Source organism: Oncorhynchus clarkii, chromosome 29 (assembly GCF_045791955.1).
Source record: "Oncorhynchus clarkii lewisi isolate Uvic-CL-2024 chromosome 29, UVic_Ocla_1.0, whole genome shotgun sequence".
Lineage (NCBI taxonomy): Eukaryota > Metazoa > Chordata > Actinopteri > Salmoniformes > Salmonidae > Oncorhynchus > Oncorhynchus clarkii.
In genome coordinates, this window is record NC_092175.1 from 31,679,704 (window position 1) to 31,702,240 (window position 22,537).

Consider the following 22,537-nt stretch of genomic DNA (forward strand, 5'->3'; position numbering starts at 1 on the left):
TAACTGTGCAGCAAATATGTCGTTTATTAATTGCACAATCATAGGTTATTGTCACGAGTCTTGCTCTGAAGGCAGAATTGAGCGATTTCCGCTAGATGGTTGAACCGCAGTATTGTACAAATTCATGAAAACAACATTTCGCTTTTTGGTCTTAATTTAAGGTTAGGGTTAGGCACTATGGTTAGCAGTTAGCAGATTTGATGACTTTGTGGCTGTGCCAGCTAGTGACCACTCTGCAGAGCCTCTTCCAGACCAATATTTATGCCGAAAAAAAGCAATGCCAACAAATTGCTTCATATTGTCCCCATCCAAGGAATATCTATAGTAATGGACACTCTTAGAACAGTTCTGGCTGCTTTGCGTGATGTATTGCTGTCTCTACCTTCTTGCTTTTGTCTGTACCTTCGTGCTTTTGTCTGTGCCCAATGTTTGTACCCTTTGCTTCTGCCATGTTATCATGCTGTGTTGTCACGTGTTGCTGCCATGCTATGTCGTCATCTTAGGTCTCTCTTTATGTCGTGATGTGATTTGTCCTATATTTATATTTCATTTATTTGATTTTTAATCCCTGCCCCCATCCCTGTAGCAGGCATCCTTTTGGTAGGCCATCATTGTAAATAAGAATGTGTTTATAACCGACTTGCCAAGAAAAATAAAGCTTAAATTAAATACAAATAAATAACCAAGGCAAATGACATGATCTTGGTCAAACAGGAGGTTAACAACATCAAAGGCAATCTAAGAAAATTTTAAAAATATCAATTTTTATAAAAATGCAATCATGATGACCATCATACAATTACAAAATGCAGTACAAAATATCACACAGGACAGTGAAAACAGTGGAAATTGATGTTTGCCTAATGGTCTTGTCAATAAAGCAGTCATATTCCAGGCAAAGTGAGCTGTGACATGGTCCCTCTGGCTCAAACCAAATTGAATATTTCTCTATATGAATGTTGGTACATCCACTTAGCTAGCAGTCCTGATCTCAGAGGTAATTCTTCCTTTAATAAGCACTTTCTGTATTGAAATAGCTAGGGTCTCTCCTCTTTCCTTTCAAAGTGTTTTGATCAGAGTTCATCCTTATTCCGGCTGGGATCATCTATTTGAGGCTCTCGCTGACAGCTACAAAGGGCACTCTGGTCTGAAGGCTGGGGCACCAGCTCCATATCTGGATGTTGTGTCGGCCGGCTTGTCTGACGCTCAGAGTACATCTGTTATGACAGGAAAGAACTTCCTCAGCCGGGTTTCTTATATCAATGATAAGAATGCTATCTTAATATATGAGCCGATTTAGCATTGGCAAGCATAGCATAAAAACAATACCAGGAGGCAATTACCTGTAGCACACTAAAATAGTAACAGTACAGTCTGTTCGGTTGTACCAGCTCTCTTACAATTGCCTGGCCTGCTTTAGCGATTGCCTGTGCTTCAGCATCATTCTCCTGCAGGGAAAATAAAGACATTACTATCTTAATCAAATATGCACAAAAAAACAGCTAAATCCTAATGGTAAAAAAATGCATTCGCATTGCAAGCAGACAAACATACAAATGGTAGCAATGCATATTGACACACATTGACATACATTCCTTGGCATGTCCTTCCTTAACATGCACTTACTGCTTGGCATACGACGCAAGGCGTTAGAGGGTAGTGTGTACGGCCCAGTACATCACTGGGGCCGAGCTCCCTGCCATCCAGGACCTCTATATCAGGCAGTGTCAGAGGAAGGCCCTAAAAATTGTCAAAGACTCCAGCCACCCAAGTCATACTATTCTCGCTGCTACTGCATGCCAAGCAGTACTGATGCACCAAATTTGAAACCAACAGGGCCCTGAACAGCCTCTACTCACCCCAAGCCATAAGACCGCTAAATAGTTAACCAAATAGCTACCCAGACTATCTGCATGACCCCCTTTGCACTAACTCTTTTGACTCATCACATACGCTGCTACTGCTGCTTATTATTTATCCTGTTGCCTAGTCACTTTACCCCTACCTACAGTGCATTCGGAAAGTATTCATACCCCTTGACATTTTCCACATTTTGTTAAGTTACAGCCTTATTCTTAAATGGACATTCAGAGAATTGTCCCGAAGCCACTCCTTCGTTGTCTTGGCTGTGTGCTTAGGGTCATTGTCCTGCTGGAAACTGAACCTTCGCCCCAGTCTGAAGTCCTGAGCACAGTGGAGCAGGTTTTTATCAAGGATCTCTCTGTTCATCTTTCCCTCGATCCTGACTAGTCTCCAAGTCCCTGCCACTGAAAAACATCCACACAGCATGATGCTGCCACCACCACCATGCTTCACCGTAGGGATGGTGCCTGGCTTCCTCCAGACGTTATGCTTAGCATTCAGGCCAAATAGTTCAATCTTGGTTTCATCAGACCAGAGAATCTTGTTTCTCATGGTCTGAGAGTCCTTTAGGTGCCTTTTGGCAAACTCCAAGCAGGCTGTCATGTGCCTTTTACTCAGGAGTGGCTTCCGTCTGGCTACTCTACCATAAAGACCTGATTGATGGAGTGCTGCAGAGATAGTTGTCCTTCTGGAAGGTTCTCCCATCTCCACAGAGGAACTCTAGAACTCTGTCAGAGTGGCCATTGGTTTCTGTTCAGAGTGACCAGACATTTTTTGGTACCCTTCCCCAGATCTGTGCCTCGGCACAATCCTGTCTCAAGAGCTCTACGGACAATTCCATCAACCTCATGGCTTTGATTTTGCTCTGACGTGCAGTGTCAACTGTGGCACCTTATATAGACAGGTGCCTTTCCAAATCATGTCCAATCAATTGAATTTACCACAGGTGGACTCCAATCAAGTTGTAGAAAATCTCAAGGATGATCAATGGAAACAGAATGCAACTGAGCTCAATTTCAAGGCTCATAGCAAACGGTCTGAATACGGTATGTTTTTTATTTTCAATACATTTGCAAAAATGTCTAAACTTTTTTGCTTTGTCATTATGGGGTATTGTGTGTAGATTGATGAGGGAAAACATTAATTTAATCAATTTTAGAATAAGGCTGTAACGTAACAAAATGTGGAAAAAGTGAAGGGGCTGAATACTTTCCGAATGCACTGTATATTGCCAGGTTATCGTTACTCATTGTGTATTTATTCCTCATCTTATCTTTCTATTATTTTTTCTCTCTGCATTGTTGGGAAGGGCCCGTAAGTAAACATTTCACTATTAGTTTTCCCCATGTTGTTTACGTAACAAGTGACCATTTTGGGGGGGATTTGACTCTCTCCCTTACCTTAGCCCACTCAATCTTTTGTATGAGGTCAGAGAGACTCCTCTTCACATGGATGTAGTGGGTGCCTGGCTTCAGATGGGTGTAGAAATGCTCATAATATGGTGAGATCTGCTTCAGCACCAAACTGTTCCCCAGCATCAGGTAAGGGAACCTGTAAGCTGCCACTGTGCCATCCACATTCACCTGATACTTATACTATAAATGGGAGAGGGAACTCAAGGTGTCACGGTTCTGAATAAATAAATAAAAAATCAACAATGGCTAACATTTCTTTATCTTCTCACTTCTCACACATGTAAAATCAGTTTTCAAATGGGAAACTGCTGGCTTTGGGTGATTGGAGTGTTCAGAATGTTCCCTCACCTTGAAGAAGTCAAAGAATCCAACAAGATTTGCTTTCCCCAGATCCTTCTCCCTTTCCCTGAAAAAGAACCAGCCAGTGATCCCAGCATCTAGCAGCTCTGGGTTTTTCTTGGACAGAGTGACTAGGTGTAGGCGCTCTTCACGACTGTCCCGGCCACGGAAGAAGGCCTGTTCCGTTTTGTTGGCCCAAGGGGGACCTAGACACCAAGGAAACAGAATAAGGTTATTGTGAGTAATGATGTGTAAGTAAGCAGAATGAGGTTAAGGGATAGTGTATGAGGTTATATGTCTTACCTGTGTTGCCTTGGACTGACAGTAGGTCATTGGAAACGCCTCTCATGGTCTCCAGGGTTGAGTGAGTGATGTCGTAAGTGGGCAGAATGATGTCTCGGGTGTCTGTTGAGCCACACCAGGAGATGATTGGAACAGGCCCAGGATCGTCATCTGCTTTCCTTGTTTCCATTGGCCAGTCTCCCACGTTGATGTAAAATTCCACATCAGGCAGCCTCACCTTTAAATTCAAATTCAGAGACAAAGACAGGGGAGCTCAGTTTATGCAGAACAATGAACTAAACAATTCTATTGAAAATACAGTATTAGGAGAGTTTCAGGCAACGGACAAAGTATCACAAAACAGTTCAGAAAGGAACATGATCATACTTCTTGATGAAAGGACAGAGACCTGCACACAAACCCCCCCACAAAGCAACTCTTTACCTTCCTGGCTAGGGATAGTAACATCTCATCAGAGAACATCTTGAAGTCAGTGTATTTTCCCAGCGAGCGACGGTACACCTGGTTGTTGATGACAGCATAGTGAATGAGACCTCCTCTGTTGGAGAACCGCTGGGGAACTTCCTGTAGGAGGCGCTGCAGATCAATGGAGGGGAAGGCATTGAAGTCCCTCTGGATCTGGGGTTCCTCAGCAGGACACTGCATAATGCTCTGCCAGGTGGGAACATCATGCTCTGGGCAGTCGCAGTACTCATGATAGACTGGGCCTGAGTATATACAACCAAAGGGATGCATCATGTGGAAGCAGTAAGAATAGATCAAATTTACAACATACTGCCATCTAGTCAAGTGTTTCCCAGCTCCAGTCCCACCAACAGTACATATTTTTGTTATGGCCCTGGACAAGCACACCTGATTCTACTTGTCAACTAATCATCAAGCCCATGACAAGTTCAATTAGGTGTTTTTGTCTGGGGCTACAATAAAAATGTGTGCTGTTGGGGGTATTGGAGGATACACTGATCTAGCCTATATTATTCATACAGGCATACTCTGATGAGGAGTTCACTTGTAATTTCTGTCAAATGATCACACTAATCTGCTTTCATTGAAATAATCTGTGAGCCATTGACTGATATAGGTACCTTGTAGGGTATAAGGTGACTTGGCAACGTGACTGTCTCTGTAGAGTACTTCGACCTTTAGTCCCTTGAGGATACTGCCATACAGACGGTACCTCATCAGAAAAGAACCATCTCCTCTGTCCAGGGGGAGGGGGACGTGGATGCGGACATGCTCCTTCTGTGAGAGTGAGACAATCTTCACTCTGAATGAGTCTTTACCTACATGTAAAGATAATTAAAATTAGTTAGATGGATCACCTCTGTAACGGAAACAATAATGTAACCATAGGGTCAATTAGAGATGGAGTAATTTTCAGTCTGCAAAGACTAAGCTAACTAGGGGAATAAAAGGGTTCCCAATCATGGACACGGTTTAAGAGTTTGATTTTGTGCAGCAATAAAACATTGGCTAGAGCAACAAAAACATGTATTTGGTAGATGACAAACTCACCATTGTATATGAGATCTCAATTGATATTGGGATAAAATGCCTTGAAAAGGATGGATTGCTAAAAAGTTTCCCAAAAGAGAACTTTGATAAGGGATAGACATCCAACAGATATTAAATAATTGAGTGCGTTTGACCGGATCACTTTTGTCAAGTCAGTGACTATTGTTGGTCACCGCCTTTCAAAGTGTGTTGCATTCTGCATTCACTGCTTACTTACAAGCCATTAACCAACAATGCAGTTTAAAGAAAAATAAGTGTTCAGTAAAAAATAGATAAGTAAAAAAAATGTTTTAACAAATAATTAAAGAGCAGCAGTAAAATAACAGTAGAGAGGCTATATACAGGGGGCACCAGTTAGTTGAGGTAATATGTACATGTAGGTTGAGTTAAAGTGACTATGGACTGCATGAACCTTACAAAATCATGAGATCAAAGGTCATGAAGTTGACTTCAAATGTCTGCAGTTGCTCTTCACCAATTTCATCCTGCAGCCATCACCTGCATTGTGGGAGGCGCTATTGTCAAGCAATCATTGGGGTGTTTGTACTTGACCCACGCGAAAGAAACAGAAACCAATTTGCTGCAATTCATGTGTAGCCTACAGTGAATGAGGCTCTCCCTCACTAATTGATTGCATACATGTGATTTCAGGTTGCGAGTGTGTGATATTGGTGTTGGATAAATGTTTTTTTCGACATAAAGGAAACATTTTATAAACAATGACAACACTGCATTTCTTGGGGCGGCAGGTAGCCTAGAGGTTGGAGCGTTGGGCCAGTGACCAAAAGGTTGCTAGATCGAAGCCCAAGGTAAACATCTGTCTTAAAAATAAGAATTTGTTCTTAACTGACTTGCCTAGTTAAATAAAATATTGTTCTGAGCCTTGCTTTGGAAAACCACATTACTTTCGGCTGTCGCAGATGCACCTCCCCCCGACGTCACTCAACTTTCGTCTTCAGTCGGTTGCGCCCATTGGTTTTAGGTAATTCTGCTGTTTATCAACACGTACCTGGAGAGAGGGTGAAGTTTTTCCCAGCTGAGTTGACAGCCTGGATGATGAAGTATCGGACGGGCAAAACGACTTTTGGGTCGAGCCCTGGACCCCAAACAAGACATTTTTCAGGACCGACTTCACTAGCTTGACAACACGGAAAGTCACTACAACATGTGGATAATATTAAAACTATACAAACTAACGGAAACAAACTCCGTATAGGGCTGAGTAGGTTACCTTTACGCGTCATAGTTAATTTCTAAAAGTAGACTAGCAAACTAATATTTATTTTTATGGTACCAATTATGCAGGCAGCATCTCGTCTTCAGAAAAGGGTGGAGATCGGGGGGTGAAGTTTTGATTTGGCGTAGTGTGATTGGACGATGTATGGACTCATGGGTATTGAGGAATTTTGATGAAATACGCACAGGAAAAAGCATTTGTTTACACAGACCAATTATCGATTGGATATTACAGAAGAATACCGTATATTACACGCTTTTAATTAAACAAGATTCGTTTAATGTCACGAACTTTTTTCCAGACTGTGAATGTACCATGAAAATATCCTCGGTGTAGTCCACTGGGATCCATACTTTAGTTCCGCTTACGCAAAGCAACAGTACATAGGCTTAACATTTTTTTTTCAACGATTCAATTATTTAAACAAAAATATTAACTGTGCTTATATGTGCAACGCAGGGCTCTACGGTGCGAGCATTTTACTCGCATATACGCCTAAACATCTAGCTGTGCGACCTGGAATTTTTATTTAGGAGCACCAGTGAAACTAGAAAAATTTAAGATTCTAGTTTTATTACCTCAAATATGTTTCATTGTGCTCTTCAATTTATTTGTGTTCGCAAACATTTTTCAACTTGTAAAAAAGCATAGAGCCCTGCAACAGTAGAGATGTCATTAAATTGGCTACAATATGGATTCAATTAATGCACATATTTAGTCCCGTTTTAGTCATGTTTTTCAACAATACAGAAGAGGCCTGTAAGAAATTATTTTCACTAAAACGTGAATTGCTAAATAAAAATATAGCACAATGTTACTCAAAACATCCCCCTTTGCTAGAGTATTAACTCTTCTCCCAATCACCACTGCTCAAGTAGTACTCTCCATCTGTAGTGGTATCTGAGTCATACTCCTCAAAGTCTGACAAACTGGACCTGTGACGTCTGATCAATGATAAGTGAATTTTAAATCTCTGTGGGCAAAATTGATGACTCATTGAACCGTAGAGGCCGGGTCAATGTCAGGATCTTAGAGCTTTCTGTTCTATTCTGGCTAACATAGGTTATCTGGATCAGTATGCAAGAACAAGCTCTGGAAAGGGTCCTGTGTGAGTGACCAATGTCCCCTGGCCCTCTGATATCCTAAAGACTCCTTAGGTCCCTTATGGAGGCCATATCAGTTCCTGTGGAGATGCGCCTGTTTTCTGATGTTCGGTTTGAGTAAATGTTGGTGACAGAGATGGAGCGGCCATGTTTCAGGCCCAAATCTGTAGTGGTTGGAGTGCTATTTGGGTATGAGTGCTGTGTGAGTTTAAAACAGCCAGTGGTACTCCTATCTGATCTACTGTCCTTACCTAATGAGCTAAAGAAGGCATCTTCATTCTCCGTGTTGAGGCTAGAATTTGTAGATTCAATCTGGGATTATTTTACAACAGATTGACTACTAAAATAGGGTGAATGTGGATAATGTGTTCTACTTAATTCGTCCTTTGATAGTGATGGGTTTGCATTTGATATTGATATTGTGTTCCTTTCTTTGTCTTGAAAATCTAACTGGGAATTCATGGATGCTATTTTAATGGTAGGCATTGTCTGCCCATTCCTGCCTCTGTTCTGTAGTCTTAGTTTTAGCACTTATTCGACCTTTGGACCACTGCTCTTCCCTGTCCCTCTATTCTCACGGATGTCACAAGGTCCCTCAAGTGTTGAGGGAACCATTTTTCCCTTTCTACCAAGCGACACACTCTTCTCCTCTATACGTTTGCTACTGAATGTTATCCTGAGGTGATTCAGTATCTGATCTACTTTGCGGTTGCTTCTATATCCAATGGGCTCTTTTTCAGCTCTCTCAGAGATAGGAGTTGCACCCTGGGTAGGCAGATCCAAGCTATTCTTTCTATTACGAAATGCAAACAAATCCTTTTTTGAAGTCTGCTGTTTAAGCTGACTGATATGATGTATTTCACTATCATTAATTTCTGAACCAATTGCTTTTATTCTTTCTATGATCTAGTGAAACTGGGGAGCTGTGAAGAGGTGTCTGAGTCCGGTGGGAGGACCTGGAGCTAAGGCTGGAGAGAGAATGAGTCGTAATTGCCAGGTTGGGACCTGTGTCCTATACACCTGTAAAATATGCATGGTGTTTGAACATTATTTGGTTATTGGATTGAACAGAAGCATTTGTCTGCAGATTCCTCTGTGGGCTGATGGCTTTTGATAAACCAACTTGGGCTGCTAAGTTATGCTGCTTCGCCAACATGTTGATTCTCTCAGAAGATGACAACCATCTTGTTTTACTGGGTGGCGAGTAGAGGGAGTTATTGTCACCAGCGGTTAAATGTCTATCAAGTGACTTGGCCCTGTTAGAGTGTTTTGGACTCTCAGTTGCTGTAGCTGAGGTGTTCTTATACATGGACAGAGAGTTAAATATCAAAGATGAGCTTAATATGGTCCTATATTCAGGAGGGTAATGAGACCGTGTGGTATGAAGCATGGTTCTGCTGAGGCTCTGGGGTGGAGCACGCTGTAGGTCAGAGGCAGGGAACAAGGTGGGATGACTACTTGAAATGTGCTGTCTCATGGTGACTTGACTCTCTATGTGATCAGAGGAGGGAAGGTTGGAGGGCAGGCCTGTGGCTTGAGCCTGGGTCTCTACATGGTGGGCAGTGTGGTGGAGCTGCTTGGTCTTAGCAAGGAGAACATTCCTGGCGACTCCACACAGTGGCCTGATCAAGGACAAATGGCAAGCTGGTGTTATGGCGCAACCAGAGATCTTCTGAAGCGGACTTCTCTGATGGGGCTGCTACATATGTTCAGAGTTGGGCTGTTAGAGGGAATAGATGTTTTCAATTCAGCTGATGGTTGGATGTGTTCTCTCCATTGGATAGATGTACAATCCTCATGCTTCACTGGAGGCTGACTGACTGGTTCTGATGCTGGTCCAGTTACTCTAGAATTGTCTTGGTCCTCTCTCTAAGTGGTGCTGCAGTGAGCCTGACCTATGGCCATGGAAGAGAACAAGATTGGCATTCACTTTTGGCACATCTGTATGTATTTGCTAGGAAGCCAGCCTCTTTGAGAGATATCTAATCTTATTTCCTGATTAAGTATGTATATATCAGACCAAAGATTACAGAAAAAAAATCACAGCTGAACTTATATTGCTCCAGTTGTATGTACATGGATTACAGAATGGTCAAGTGAACTGTTTGTTTTAGTGTATGTGTCACTACCCAACCAACTGGAAGCCACTGTAGCTGATGTGGGGATCATAATGGTCACTATCTGTCATTTAGTGAAGAACCAGGGGAGGACTGGAGCCATTAAACAACTGTGGAGTTTGCCTGCTTTCCACCTGTTTCCAGTGGATCTGTGAACCTCTTCCCTGTTATACCCTCCGAGAAGGCAGCAGGTTCAATCACCTGTAAATCATAGAGAGAGAGTTATGTATGCAAGTCATGTCTATTTTCAGACATTACCTTCTTTCTGGTGCAAACATACAATACAATCCAAACACTAGTCTAGACAATTGTAAATAAGGACATGAAAGAATGTGAGTTCAGCCATGTAAAGCGTTAATGGCTCCAGGAAGAGAAATAATATTCATTTTATATTTAACTAGGCAAGTCAGTTAAGAACAAATTCGTATTTACAAAAGGCAAAAGGCCTCCTGCGGGGTCAGGGGCTGGGATTAAAAACAAACAAATATAGGACAAAACACACATCACGACAAGAGAGACACAACAACACTACATAAAGAGAGACCTAAGACAACAACATAGCATGGCAGCAACACATGACAACACAGCAAGGTAGCAACACAGCATGGTAGCAACACAAAACATGGTGCAAACTTTATTGGACACAGACAACAGCACAAAGGACAAGAAGGTAGAGACTAGAGGTCAACCGATTATGATTATTCAACGCCAATACCGATTATTGTAGGACCAAAAAAAGCCGATACCGATTAATCAACAGATTTATATATATATATATATATATATATATATGTGTGTAATAAATTACACTTACAACAATACTGAATGAACACACTATTTTAACTTCATATAATGCATAAATAAAATTAATTTAGTCTCAAATAATCAAACATGTTCAATTTGGTTTAAATAATGTAAAAACACAGTGTTGGAGAAGCAAGTAAAAGTGCAGCATGTGCCATGTAAAAAAAGCTAACGTTTAAGTTCCTTGCTCGGTGGCAGTTGCAAATGAGAACTTGTTCTCAACTAGCCTACCTGGTTAAATAAAGTTGAAAGAATAAAGAAAAAATTGCTCAGAACATGAGAACATATGAAAGCTGGTGGTTCCTTTTAAACATGAGTCTTTAATATTCCCAGTTAAGAAGTTTTAGGTTGTAATTATTATAGGAATTATAGGACTATTTCTCTCTATATCATTTGTATTTCATATACCTTTGACGATTGGATGTTCTTATAGGCACTTTAGTATTGCCAGCCTAATCTCGGGAGTTGATAGGCTTGAAGTCATAAACAGCGCTGTTCCTCAAGTATTGCTAAGAGCTGAGGTTTGATTGAATGCTTACGAGCCTGCTGCTGCCTACCACCGCTCAGTCAGACTGCTCTATCAAATCATATACTTAATTATAATATAATAAACACACAGAAATACAAGCCTTTGGTCATTAATATGGTCAAATCCGGAAACTATAATTTTGAAAACAAAAAACGTTTATTCTTTCAGTGAAATACGGAACCGTTCTGTATTTTATCGAACGGTGGCAACCTTAAGTCTAAATATTACTGTTACATTGCACAACCTTCAATGTTATGTCATAATTATGTAAAATTCTGGCAAATTAATTACAGTCTTTGTTAGGAATAAATGGCCTTTCAACAGTTCGCAATGAGCCAGGTGGCCCAAACTGTTGCATATACCCTGACTCTGCTTGCACTGAACGCAAGTGACGTGACACAATTTCCCTAATTATTATTGACATGAACTAACATGAATTTCTTTCAACTACCTATGCAGGTTTAAAAATATATACTTGTGTATTAATTTTAAGAAAGTGTTGATGATTAACTACAGGAGAGTGAGACCAAATCATGGACGCTGGACAGAGTGGATTTCAGTTGTAACAAAAAGGCAGTTTATTGAGTCAAACGATATCTTGTCCTGCAGTTTAACGTGCACGGACCTATTCATATAACTCAGTAAGGAGTCAGCTGAAAAGGGACCTAGACAAAGGTTGTAGCAGATTATATACATGGAATAATGTAGGTGGAGTCTTGTCGTGGTGGTCTTCTGACTGGTCCCGAAGAGTTGGAGGCGGGCCTGCTCCAGCCAGAGCAGGAGCCCCATTGGTGCACAGCAGAGTCCTCTGCTCTTGGCACCCGACCAGTAGAGGGGGGAGTGATGTGTGTGTGTGTCCAGGAGTCGTGAGATAAGGGGAACTGAAACTGGCAGTTTATGGCTGGGGCTAGGGTGCTTCCTGTTTGGACAGGGGTGCGTGCAATGACTTGAGTCAGGCGGCTTAATATATGTGCTTGATATATGAGCTATGTATATGAATATGTGCATATATGACAAAAGGCATTGATGTTTATGGTTAGGTACATTATTGCAACGATTGTGCTTTTTTTGCGAATGCGCTTTTGTTAAATCATCACCTGTTTGGCGAAGCTGAAGTAGGCTGTGGTTCGATGATAAATTAACAGGCACCTCATTGATTATATACAACGCAGAACAAGCTAGTTAACCTAGTAATATCATCAACCATATGTAGTTAACTAGTGATTATGTGAAGATTGATAGTTGTTTTACAAGATAAGTTTACTGCTAGCTAGCAACTTACTTTGGCTCCTTGCTGCCACAAGGTCCGTGCAGCCTCCGTAATTTTGATGCTGCACTCGCGTAACAGGTGGTCAGCCTGCCACGCAGTCTCCTCGTGGATTGCAATGTAATCGGCATCCAAAAAGGCAGATTTCCGATTGTTATGAAAACTTGAAATCGGACTTAATTAATCGTCCATGCTGATTAATCGGTTGACCTCTAGTAGAGACAACAATACATCACGCGAAGCAGCCAGAACTGTGAGTAAGAGTGTCCATGATTGAGTCTTTGAATGAAGAGATGGAGATAAAACTGTCCAGTTTGAGTGTTTTTTTGCAGCTCGTTCCAGTCGCTAGCTGCAGCAAACTGAAAAGAGGAGCGACCCAGGGATGTGTGAGCTTTGGGGACTTTTAACAGAACGTGACTGGCAGAACGGGTGTTGTATGTGGAGGATGAGAGCTGCAGTACAGTAGGTATCTCAGATACGGAGGAGTGAGGCCTAAGAGGGTTTTTATAAATAAGCATCAACCAGTGGTTCTTGCGACAGGTATACAGAGATGACCAGTTTATAGAGGAGTATAAAGTGCAGTGATGTGTCCTATAAGGAGCATTGGTGGCAAATCTGATGGCCGAATGGTAAAGAACATCTAGCCGCTCGAGAGCACCCTTACCTGACGATTTATAAATTTCTCCATAATCTAGCATGGGTAGGATGGTCATCTGAATCAGGGTTAGTTTGGCAGCTGGGGTGAAAGAGCAATTATGATAGAGGAAACCATGTCTAGATTTAACTTTAGCCTGCAGCTTTGATATGTGCTGAGAGAAGAACAGTGTACCGTCTAGCCATAATCCCAAGGACTTGTATGAGTCGACTACCTCAAGCTCTAAACCCTCAGAGGTAGTAATTACACCAGTGGGGAGAGGGGCATTCGTCTTACCAAACCACATGACCTTTGTTTTGGAGGTGTTCAGAACAAGGTCAAGGGCAGAGAAAGCTTGTTGGACACTAAGAAAGCTGTGTTGCAGAGCGTTTAACACAAAAAGTGTTGTTTTTTTGAAAGCCCCTATGCTGCTCATTTTAGGAGTGAAAATTCATCAGAGCCCAAATGTTTGTCCTACGGCTATCAAAGACACTAGATTAGACTACCATATGCAGTTATTGGATTAAATTGTATTGATCAAAAGTAAATGTTTTTAATATGATTACTGTAGAAAAATTACAACTCCAGATGTACAGTCGTGGCCAAAAGTTTTGAGCATGATACAAATATTAATTTTCACAAAGTTTGCTGCTTCAGTGTGTTTAGATATTTTTGTCAGATGTTATTATGGAATACTAAAGTATAATTACATGAAGTTGATGCAAAGAGTCAATATTTTCAGTGTTGACCCTTCTTTTTCAAGACCTCTGCAATCCATTCTGGCATGCTGTTAAATAACTTCTGGGCCACATCCTGACTGATGGCAGCCCATTCTTGCATAATCAATGCTTGGAGTTTGTCAGAATTTGTGGGGTTTTGTTTGTCTACCTGCCTCTTGAGGATTGACCACAAGTTCTCAATGGGATTAAGGTCTGGGGAGTTTCCTGGCCATGGACCCAAAATATCGATGTTTTGTTCCCCGAGTCACTTAGTTATCACTATTGCCTTATGGCAAGGTGCTCCATCATGCTGGAAAAGGCATTGTTCGTCACCAAACTGTTCCTGGAGGGTTGGAAGAAGTTGCTCTCGGAGGATGTGTTGGTACCATTCTTTATTCATGGCTGTGTTCTTAGGCAAAATTGTGAGTGAGCCCACTCCCTTGGCTGAGAAGCAACCCCACACACGAATGGTCTCAGGATGCTTTACTGTTGGCATGACACAGGACTGACGGTAGCGTTCACCTTGTCTTCTCCAGGCACGCTTTTTTCCAGATGCACCAAACAATCAGAAAGGGGATTCATCAGAGAAAATGACTTTACCCCAGTCCTCAGCAGTCCAATCCCTGTACCTTTTGCAGAGTATCAGTCTGTCCCTGATGTTTTTCCTGGAGAAAGGTGGATTCTTTGCTGCCCTTCTTGACACCAGGCCATCCTCCAAATGTCTTTGCCTCACTGTGCGAGCAGATGCACTCACCTGCCTGCTGTCATTCCTGAGCAAGCTCTGTACTGGTGGTGCCCAGATCCCGCAGCTGAATCAACTTTAGGAGACGATCCTGGCGTTTGCTGGACTTTCTTGGGCGCACTGAAGCCTTCTTTACAACAATTGAACCTCTCTCTTTGAAGGTCTTGATGATCCGATAAATGGTTCATTTAGGTGCATTCTTACTGGCAGCAATATCCTTGCCTGTGAAGCCCTTTCTGTGCAAAGCAATGATGACGGCACGTGTTTCCTTGCAGATAACCATGATTGACAGAGGAAGAAAAATGATTCCAAGTACCACCCTCCTTTTGAAGCGTCCAGTCTGTTATTCAAACTCAATCAGCATGACAGAGTGATCTCCAGCCTTGTCCTCGTCAACACTCACACCCGTGTTAACGAGAGAATCACTGACATGATGTCAACTGGTCCTTTTGTGGCAGGGCTGAAATGCAGTCAAAATGTTTTTGGGGGATTCAGTTAATTTGCAGGGCAAAGAAGGACTTTGCAATTAATTGCAATTCATCTGATCACTCTTCATAACATTCTGGAGTATATGCAAATTGCCATCATACAAACTGAGGCAGCAGACTATGTGAAAACGTATATTTGTGTCATTCTCAAAACTTTTGGCCACAACTGTACCTCTCTTTCTTTCTCTCTCTCTCTCGGAGGACCTGAGCCCTAGGACCATGCCTCAGGACTACCTGGCATGATGACTCCTTGCTGTCCCCAGTCCACCTGGCCATGCTGCTGCTCCAGTTTCAACTGTTCTGCCTGCGGCTATGGAATCCTGACCTGTTCACCGGACGTGCAACCTGTCCCAGACCTATTATTTGACCATGCTGGTCATTTATGAACATTTGAACATCTTGGCCATGTTCTGTTATAATCTCCACCCGGCACAGCCAGAAGAGGACTGGCCATAGCCTGGTTCCTCTCTAGGTTTCTTTCTAGGTTTTGGCCTTTCTAGGGAGTTTTCCTAGCCAACATGCTTCAACACCTGCATTGCTTGCTGTTTGGGGTTTTAGGCTGGGTTTCTGTACAGCACTTTGAGATATCAGCTGATGTACGAAGGGCTATACAAATAAATTTGATTTGATTTGATTTTTGATTTGTCTCTAATGCTCTTAATAAAATATACAACTTTTTGTGTTTTTATGGCAAGTGAAATTGTCAAGGTCTCTTCTGATTGTTCTACCAGCAGGTTGCAGAGGTGATTATTGTTATTCTTTAATTATTTGTTACTTATATTAATTCTTTTTTTTAGGTATTTTTCTTAAAACTGCATTTTTGGTTAAGGGCTTGTAAGTAAGCATTTCACTGTAAGGTCTACACTGTATTCAGTGAATGTGACAAGTTTTGATTTGATTTGATAGATACTAGAAAGCTATCTCAGCAACCTGAGTAGGAATGTGCCAAATGATGTCCTTGGGCAGGGGGGTGTGGCCAGGCTAGAACAGTGAGAGTTTATATCGCTCTGTGGTCTCACCTCTTTTACTTTCTCTATTGAACACAGACACGCAGACATGAATAGAGGGCTCTGGAACTTGACACACTGAGCGCAGGGAACCAGTGCTCCCAAGCTAACAACAAGGTAAGACTTCCACAATGTCTCAATTCCTTTCTGCTTATCGCTCTCATACTCCCTATATTTCTCCCTGAATAAGGTTTTAAAGCTTCTTCAGCAGTATTATTATTCTATAATAGAGTAGATTGTTGGCAGAGCAGACAACAGCAAGTACACTATGGAGAATGGCATTACGGCAGGGTTTTTATTACTGTAAACGTGAGGTCTAATAATGTAAATAAAACACATTGTCTGTGAGCAACATGTACAGGCATTGTTCTTCTGATTGTGTGGATTACTTTGAACCTTTTTCCCCTTCTAATTACTGAATATTAAAACATACAATCTACCTGCGGTGAAGCCATTCAACATTCACATTGCATTCAGTCATCTAACCGGCTCCCGGTTGTGTGGATTATTAGCTTTGTGTTTTGACGACAATCCAGCTCAGTACATGACCACATCCAAGAAGTTTTGAACACAACTACAAGGATTAACCACAAGGTTTCACATTGACAGCCAAGCAGTGTCGTTGTCACAGGGTAGATCAACGGTGTTATTACTGCATTAGGTTTTGGTGGTCAGAAACAAATGTTTTCCTTTTACCAAATTCCTTTTTATCTATTTTATTATCTCTCTATCTCATTCTCTCTCTCTCACACATACACACACTTACTTTTATGCATGCTATAGGCTTACACATTTTTCCTAGGAATACATTTTTATTAAAAACTGTACTAAGACAAAGATTGGATCCCTTTCTCGTACAAACAGGAAGTGAAACTGTAGGCGGGAGGGTGAGGCAACTTTGGAAGTTACTGTCCCTTGAGTTCCAAAGAATGCAATGATAATGTGCTTATATCTGTGCTACTAATTAGGAATGTGTCTGTGCTGTCTTAGTGGTGAGCACCAATATCACTAACGCAATATGATATCATTATTGTTTGAGCAAGGCATATCAAGATATTGTTTTATCCTTGCTGTTAACCTACACTTTTATGTAAAAGAGCATACATGACTGTTCCGGCACGGCTGTCACAAACCCTCTCACAGGCTCTCAGTTTAGCATACTTAACTGCCTGCTGATGGCTTCCCATTGTATTCAAACTGACTGGGAAGGTTAGGACCCCAGAACATTCATACTTGACCCAATGGGCAATCAGCAAGCAGTTGTCTGAATTTCACAAGCCTTTGAAGTGAAGCCCACACAGTCCACACAATGTCATTCAAACCAATGTGATATCGACATTGGTTAGAAAAAAATGCAGCTGATACTTGCCATATCAGTGCCCATCAGTAATGCCTATCACTGTTCGAGTTGAATGCAGGATCAGTCAGGAAGAATGTCTTCCTATCTCCTCATTAATTGTATTGTAACAACCACGAAAGCCACACACATGGGATCACACACTGCAGAATCAGGATTAGAAAACTACCTAGTAAATTACCTAGTGCTGATCTGTCATTACATTTACATGACCAGAGTGCTGCTTCAGTATCAACCTATGTCCATGAGCTGTTCTGATGACAGAGTGACTCTCGAGTGACAATTGAGGGATACTTCTCAATTACAATCAAAAATAGCTCACTAGCTTTAGAGAACTTACACTTTTCGAAATCTTCTCTCTTTTGCCTGCTCTACAAGTTCACACACGCCCTTATTGATGCGGTGAAGCAAATGCAGCACCACGGCATGCCCAGTAGTACACAAATTCACCATAATCACACAATGTAAGCGAGAGGGACAGCGATATCCAGCTCAGTCAACTGGTCTCATCATGTTAATGTACAATCAAATAGTGTTACTTTACAATAGTTGGAGAAAAAGATTCACCCTGTTTTATGACATTTTGTAAACCATTGCAGACCTGAATGATGATGTTTTGGTGGTTCCTGGCGCTGCTGCTGGGACCTGTTGATATATATAGAGGTATGGTGACCTAACACACACACACGCTCACGCATGCACCCCCCCCCCCCCCCCCCCCCCCCCCAGCTATTGGCAGACCATTTGGAAACTTTAAATCATCACATAAATAGGCTGTGTAAGCAGTCACTTCAAGGAAAGGCTGCTTATGTTACTTCCCAATCAGCAATGACAGTGATTTCTTCTTTCTGACTCTCTCTCTCTTTCCCCTTGACTAACCCTGTCCCTAGCCCATGAATGTGATGTGTTCACTTATCTGGACCTTTATCACGCTATCATTGGAACCAGTCTGTATGTGAAGCTGTTGCTGTACACCAGAGCTAATCTGACCTGTGGTCAGGAGCTGTCCCACCATAACCTGTCAGCCCAGCCCCAGTTCAACCTCACCAAGCCCACCACTTTTGTCGTTCATGGCTACCGTCCTACGGGCGCTCCGCCCAACTGGTTGAATAACATCATAGAGCAGCTGTTGGCCCGCGGAGACATGAATGTCCTGGTGGTGGACTGGAACCGCGGAGCTGCCAATATCAACTACCTGAAAGTTGTGACCTACTCACGAGATACAGCGGACAACCTCACTGCCTTCATCCGAAACATGCAGGTTATTAAGAATGAGAGCTTAGTCTGAATACCTAACATATTTGATGAGGGCCAAATGTATTACTTTGTACTAACAGTGTAGTATCTATTTTTCCTGTTTTGTCTGTGTCAGGAGAATGGTGCCTCTCTTAGTTCCATCCATATGATTGGGCTCAGTCTAGGAGCTCACATCACAGGTTTTGTTGGAGCCAAGTTCAATGGCAAAATTGGGAGGATCACAGGTTAGAATAGATTTTCTTCTTTGTTGTTTTTATTATGGATACAAACTTTAGAAGTCTTTTAAAACCTTGAATACACTATAAGTTTGCAAAGAGTGATAAAATTAAGATCCTACATCTGTACTGATCTGATATTGACCTGATCAGCTGTAGATCCAGCGGGGCCTCAGTTCAACGGGAAACCCCCTGAGGATCGTCTGGACCCTACAGATGCACAGTTTGTAGACGTTGTGCACACAGACATGGACGGTATGTGCCTCTTCTTGCCTGTTTGGTTTAATACAATGGGAATCATGTAGTCATGTGATGTGTTTCCTGTTCTGTCACGTGTTCATTGTGCATTACCAGCATTTGGTTTCAGGAAGCCTTTGGGCCACATTGATTTCTATGCTAACGGTGGAGCCGACCAGCCTGGCTGTCCACTGACCATCTTATCAGGTAAGTCGCTTAGTAAGAGACCGTCCTTCGAATGATACATTAGATATGAATTCAACATGTGTATCACATAGTTTATTCCTGTAATGGTAAATACATCACTGATGTCCTCTAAATCCATCCTCAGTTCTCCCCTTCTTACTCTCCCAGGGTCTGGATATTTTAAGTGTGACCACCAGAGATCAGTGCTCCTCTATCTGGGTTCCCTGAACCGGACCTGTAACATCAGAGCTTTCCCCTGCACCTCCTACACTGACTTCCTGGACGGACTTTGCATGGATTGTGATCAATTCAAACCTGCCGGATGCCCTGTATTTGGTGGGCCCTCTAACTCCCCTTAGATTCATGAGTTTCATCTCATTAAAAGCTTTTTTTTAATCACATAAAGATGTGATAGTTTACCTACTCGCCAAAATCAAGGCCTTAATTAAGCTAATGTACAGTGCCTTGCGAAAGTATTCGGCCCCCTTGAACTTTGCGACCTTTTGCCACATTTCAGGCTTCAAACATAAAGATATAAAACTGTATTTTTTTGTGAAGAATCAACAACAAGTGGGACACAATCATGAAGTGGAACGACATTTATTGGATATTTCAAACTTTTTTAACAAATCAAAAACTGAAAAATTGGGCGTGCAAAATTATTCAGCCCCTTTGCTTTCAGTGCAGCAAACTCTCTCCAGAAGTTCAGTGAGGATCTCTGAATGATCCAATGTTGACCTAAATGACTAATGATGATAAATACAATCCACCTGTGTGTAATCAAGTCTCCGTATAAATGCACCTGCACTGTGATAGTCTCAGAGGTCCGTTAAAAGCGCATAGAGCATCATGAAGAACAAGGAACACACCAGGCAGGTCCGAGATACTGTTGTGAAGAAGTTTAAAGCCGGATTTGGATACAAAAATATTTCCCAAGCTTTAAACATCCCAAGGAGCACTGTGCAAGCGATAATATTGAAATGGAAGGAGTATCAGACCACTGCAAATCTACCAAGACCTGGCCGTCCCTCTAAACTTTCAGCTCATACAAGGAGAAGACTGATCAGAGATGCAGCCAAGAGGCCCATGATCACTCTGGATGAACTGCAGAGATCTACAGCTGAGGTGGGAGACTCTGTCCATAGGACACTTTGCACAAATCTGGCCTTTATGGAAGAGTGGCAAGAAGAAAGCCATTTCTTAAAGATATCCATAAAAAGTGTTGTTTAAAGTTTGCCACAAGCCACCTGGGAGACACACCAAACATGTGGAAGAAGGTGCTCTGGTCAGATGAAACCAAAATTGAACTTTTTGGTAACAATGCAAAACGTTATGTTTGGCGTAAAAGCAACACAGCTCATCACTCTGAACACACCATCCCCATTGTCAAACATGGTTGTAATGCTCCGGGTGTCGTGGGTGTGGAGTCAAATGCAGGAGACAGAGAGTTCAATGCTGCGCGTCCTTTAATCGCACCAATGCACCACAGGGTGCTCACAAAAACGTTACGTTCCCAAAACACAGGGAATCAAAATGTACAAATGGGACACAACGTGCCTATACCACAGAGCCGAAGGTTTACAATGAAATAATCCCGCACAACAACCAGGCGGGCCGGCTGTCTAATAAAGAATAAATGTGCGAAACTGATAGAGACATACCCCAAGCGACTTCCAGCTGTAATCGCAGCAAAAGGTGGCGCTACAAAGTATTAACTTAAGGGGGCTGAATAATTTTGCACGCCCAATTTTTCAGTTTTTGATTTGTTAAAAAAGTTTGAAATATCCAATAAATGTCGTTCCACTTCATGATTGTGTCCCACTTGTTGTTGATTCTTCACAAAAAAATACAGTTTTATATCTTTATGTTTGAAGCCTGAAATGTGGCAAAAGGTCGCAAAGTTCAAGGGGGCCTAATACTTTCGCAAGGCACTGTACGTTACTGAATCGCACATAGGCTGCACTTACACATGCAGCCCAATTCTGATATATTTTTTTCACACTAGTTGCTATTTGGACCAATCACATCAGATCTTTTCACATCAGATATTTTTCAGAGATGCCTGTCCAATCGCAACCATAGTTCTTCAATGTGAAACGCAATCTGTTTTGGAAGGCAGTGTCCCTTCATAACATGGCTGTTTTATCTGTTGTTTCAGGTTATGACATCATAGAGTGGAAGGAGTCTCTGGTTCCTCTGCAGCAAACCAAGGCTTTCTTCACCACCAATAAACAGACACCATACTGCAGTAAGAGGATAATCATCAGCTTGCACACACGTTTGACCTCTAAAGAGAGACTTGCCGGGAATACTGTTGTACATAATGGCCAGTCATTTTTCTGTGACGGTCTTCCTGGTCTAGCTTTGCGTGCCTGGCTTATTTTAAATGATCAGGCAAACGTACAGTATAGCAACACTAACAAGAGCTCTGTCAAAGTTGTTAAAATATGTTACTACGCCTATTCAATGAATGGAAACATACAGAGTCTGTAACTAGGTCATTGGTCAGAGGAAATCAAATTAATGTATGTACTTTTTTTACCTCTCTCTCTCTCAGAGACAAGCTATTGGGTGGACATTGTAACATGGAACCGTGATACTCGCTGGGGCTACATCACCATAAAACTACACAATGGTAGTGAGGTGACAGAGGCAACAATAAACCAGTAAGTAACTATTTACTCACTGTATCATTACCAAAACAACACATACTGTACATACAGTATAGATAGACACTCTGGGGAATCTCATTAACATCTCATATGCTCTCCTTCTTCAGTAAAGCATCCAGTTTTAAGAAGTACTCAGAGACCCGATTACTGGCCCAGTTTGAAAAAGACCTTCAGAAAGTCCACAAGATCTCAATCAAATTCTCCAGGGTGAATGCATTTAAACCTAAGTACAAACTACGGGTGCTCCGCATCCGTCTCACACACCTGGAGCGCAAAGACAGGTCAGTGTTCCGTCACATCCTCTTTCCTCTAAAGATTCTATCACGTGGCACCTTTTCTTTTACTTTTCCCTTTCATGTTGTTGGAAAAAGGTTGATAGCAATTATAATTTGATTAAAATTGGAAATGTTAAATAAACCTTGTGTGAAGTAAAATGTGAATACTGCCGATGCAAGGGATCTTTTGGGGTTGAGTGAAGAGTAAAAGTCTGTTGTTGCAACAGGAAAGTATACTTAGACATCCTGTGTATCT

At 41.9% G+C, this 22,537-nt stretch overlaps 2 protein-coding genes across 4 annotated transcripts in view; one reads left to right on the plus strand and one right to left on the minus strand.

Moving 5' to 3' along the window:
* LOC139388632 (protein O-glucosyltransferase 3-like) lies at nucleotides 1-7,004 on the minus strand. Its single transcript, XM_071135407.1, has 8 exons — nucleotides 6,445-7,004; nucleotides 5,006-5,203; nucleotides 4,344-4,627; nucleotides 3,921-4,137; nucleotides 3,627-3,823; nucleotides 3,264-3,458; nucleotides 1,344-1,448; nucleotides 1-1,217 (listed from the first exon to the last, which is right to left on the minus strand). The coding sequence occupies exons 1-8, from the start codon at nucleotides 6,677-6,679 to the stop codon at nucleotides 1,074-1,076; spliced, it is 1,575 nt and encodes a 524-aa protein (XP_070991508.1). The 5' UTR covers nucleotides 6,680-7,004; the 3' UTR covers nucleotides 1-1,073.
* Nucleotides 6,402-22,537, plus strand: part of LOC139388633 (lipase member H-like) — a 26,276-nt gene continuing 10,140 nt past the window's right edge. Inside the window, exons 1-11 of one of the 3 annotated variants that reach the window (XM_071135409.1) lie at nucleotides 6,402-6,417; nucleotides 16,122-16,199; nucleotides 18,039-18,102; nucleotides 18,330-18,700; nucleotides 18,812-18,920; nucleotides 19,065-19,166; nucleotides 19,266-19,355; nucleotides 19,503-19,670; nucleotides 21,493-21,582; nucleotides 21,892-22,000; nucleotides 22,114-22,287. In XM_071135409.1, coding sequence (XP_070991510.1) covers nucleotides 18,045-18,102; nucleotides 18,330-18,700; nucleotides 18,812-18,920; nucleotides 19,065-19,166; nucleotides 19,266-19,355; nucleotides 19,503-19,670; nucleotides 21,493-21,582; nucleotides 21,892-22,000; nucleotides 22,114-22,287 — 1,271 coding nt within the window. In that variant the 5' untranslated portion in view covers nucleotides 6,402-6,417; nucleotides 16,122-16,199; nucleotides 18,039-18,044. Of the gene's footprint in view, nucleotides 6,418-8,754; nucleotides 8,773-16,101; nucleotides 16,200-18,038; nucleotides 18,103-18,329; nucleotides 18,701-18,811; nucleotides 18,921-19,064; nucleotides 19,167-19,265; nucleotides 19,356-19,502; nucleotides 19,671-21,492; nucleotides 21,583-21,891; nucleotides 22,001-22,113; nucleotides 22,288-22,537 lie in introns of those variants that run through there. The other 2 variants (XM_071135410.1, XM_071135411.1) reach the window with 2 other exon arrangements.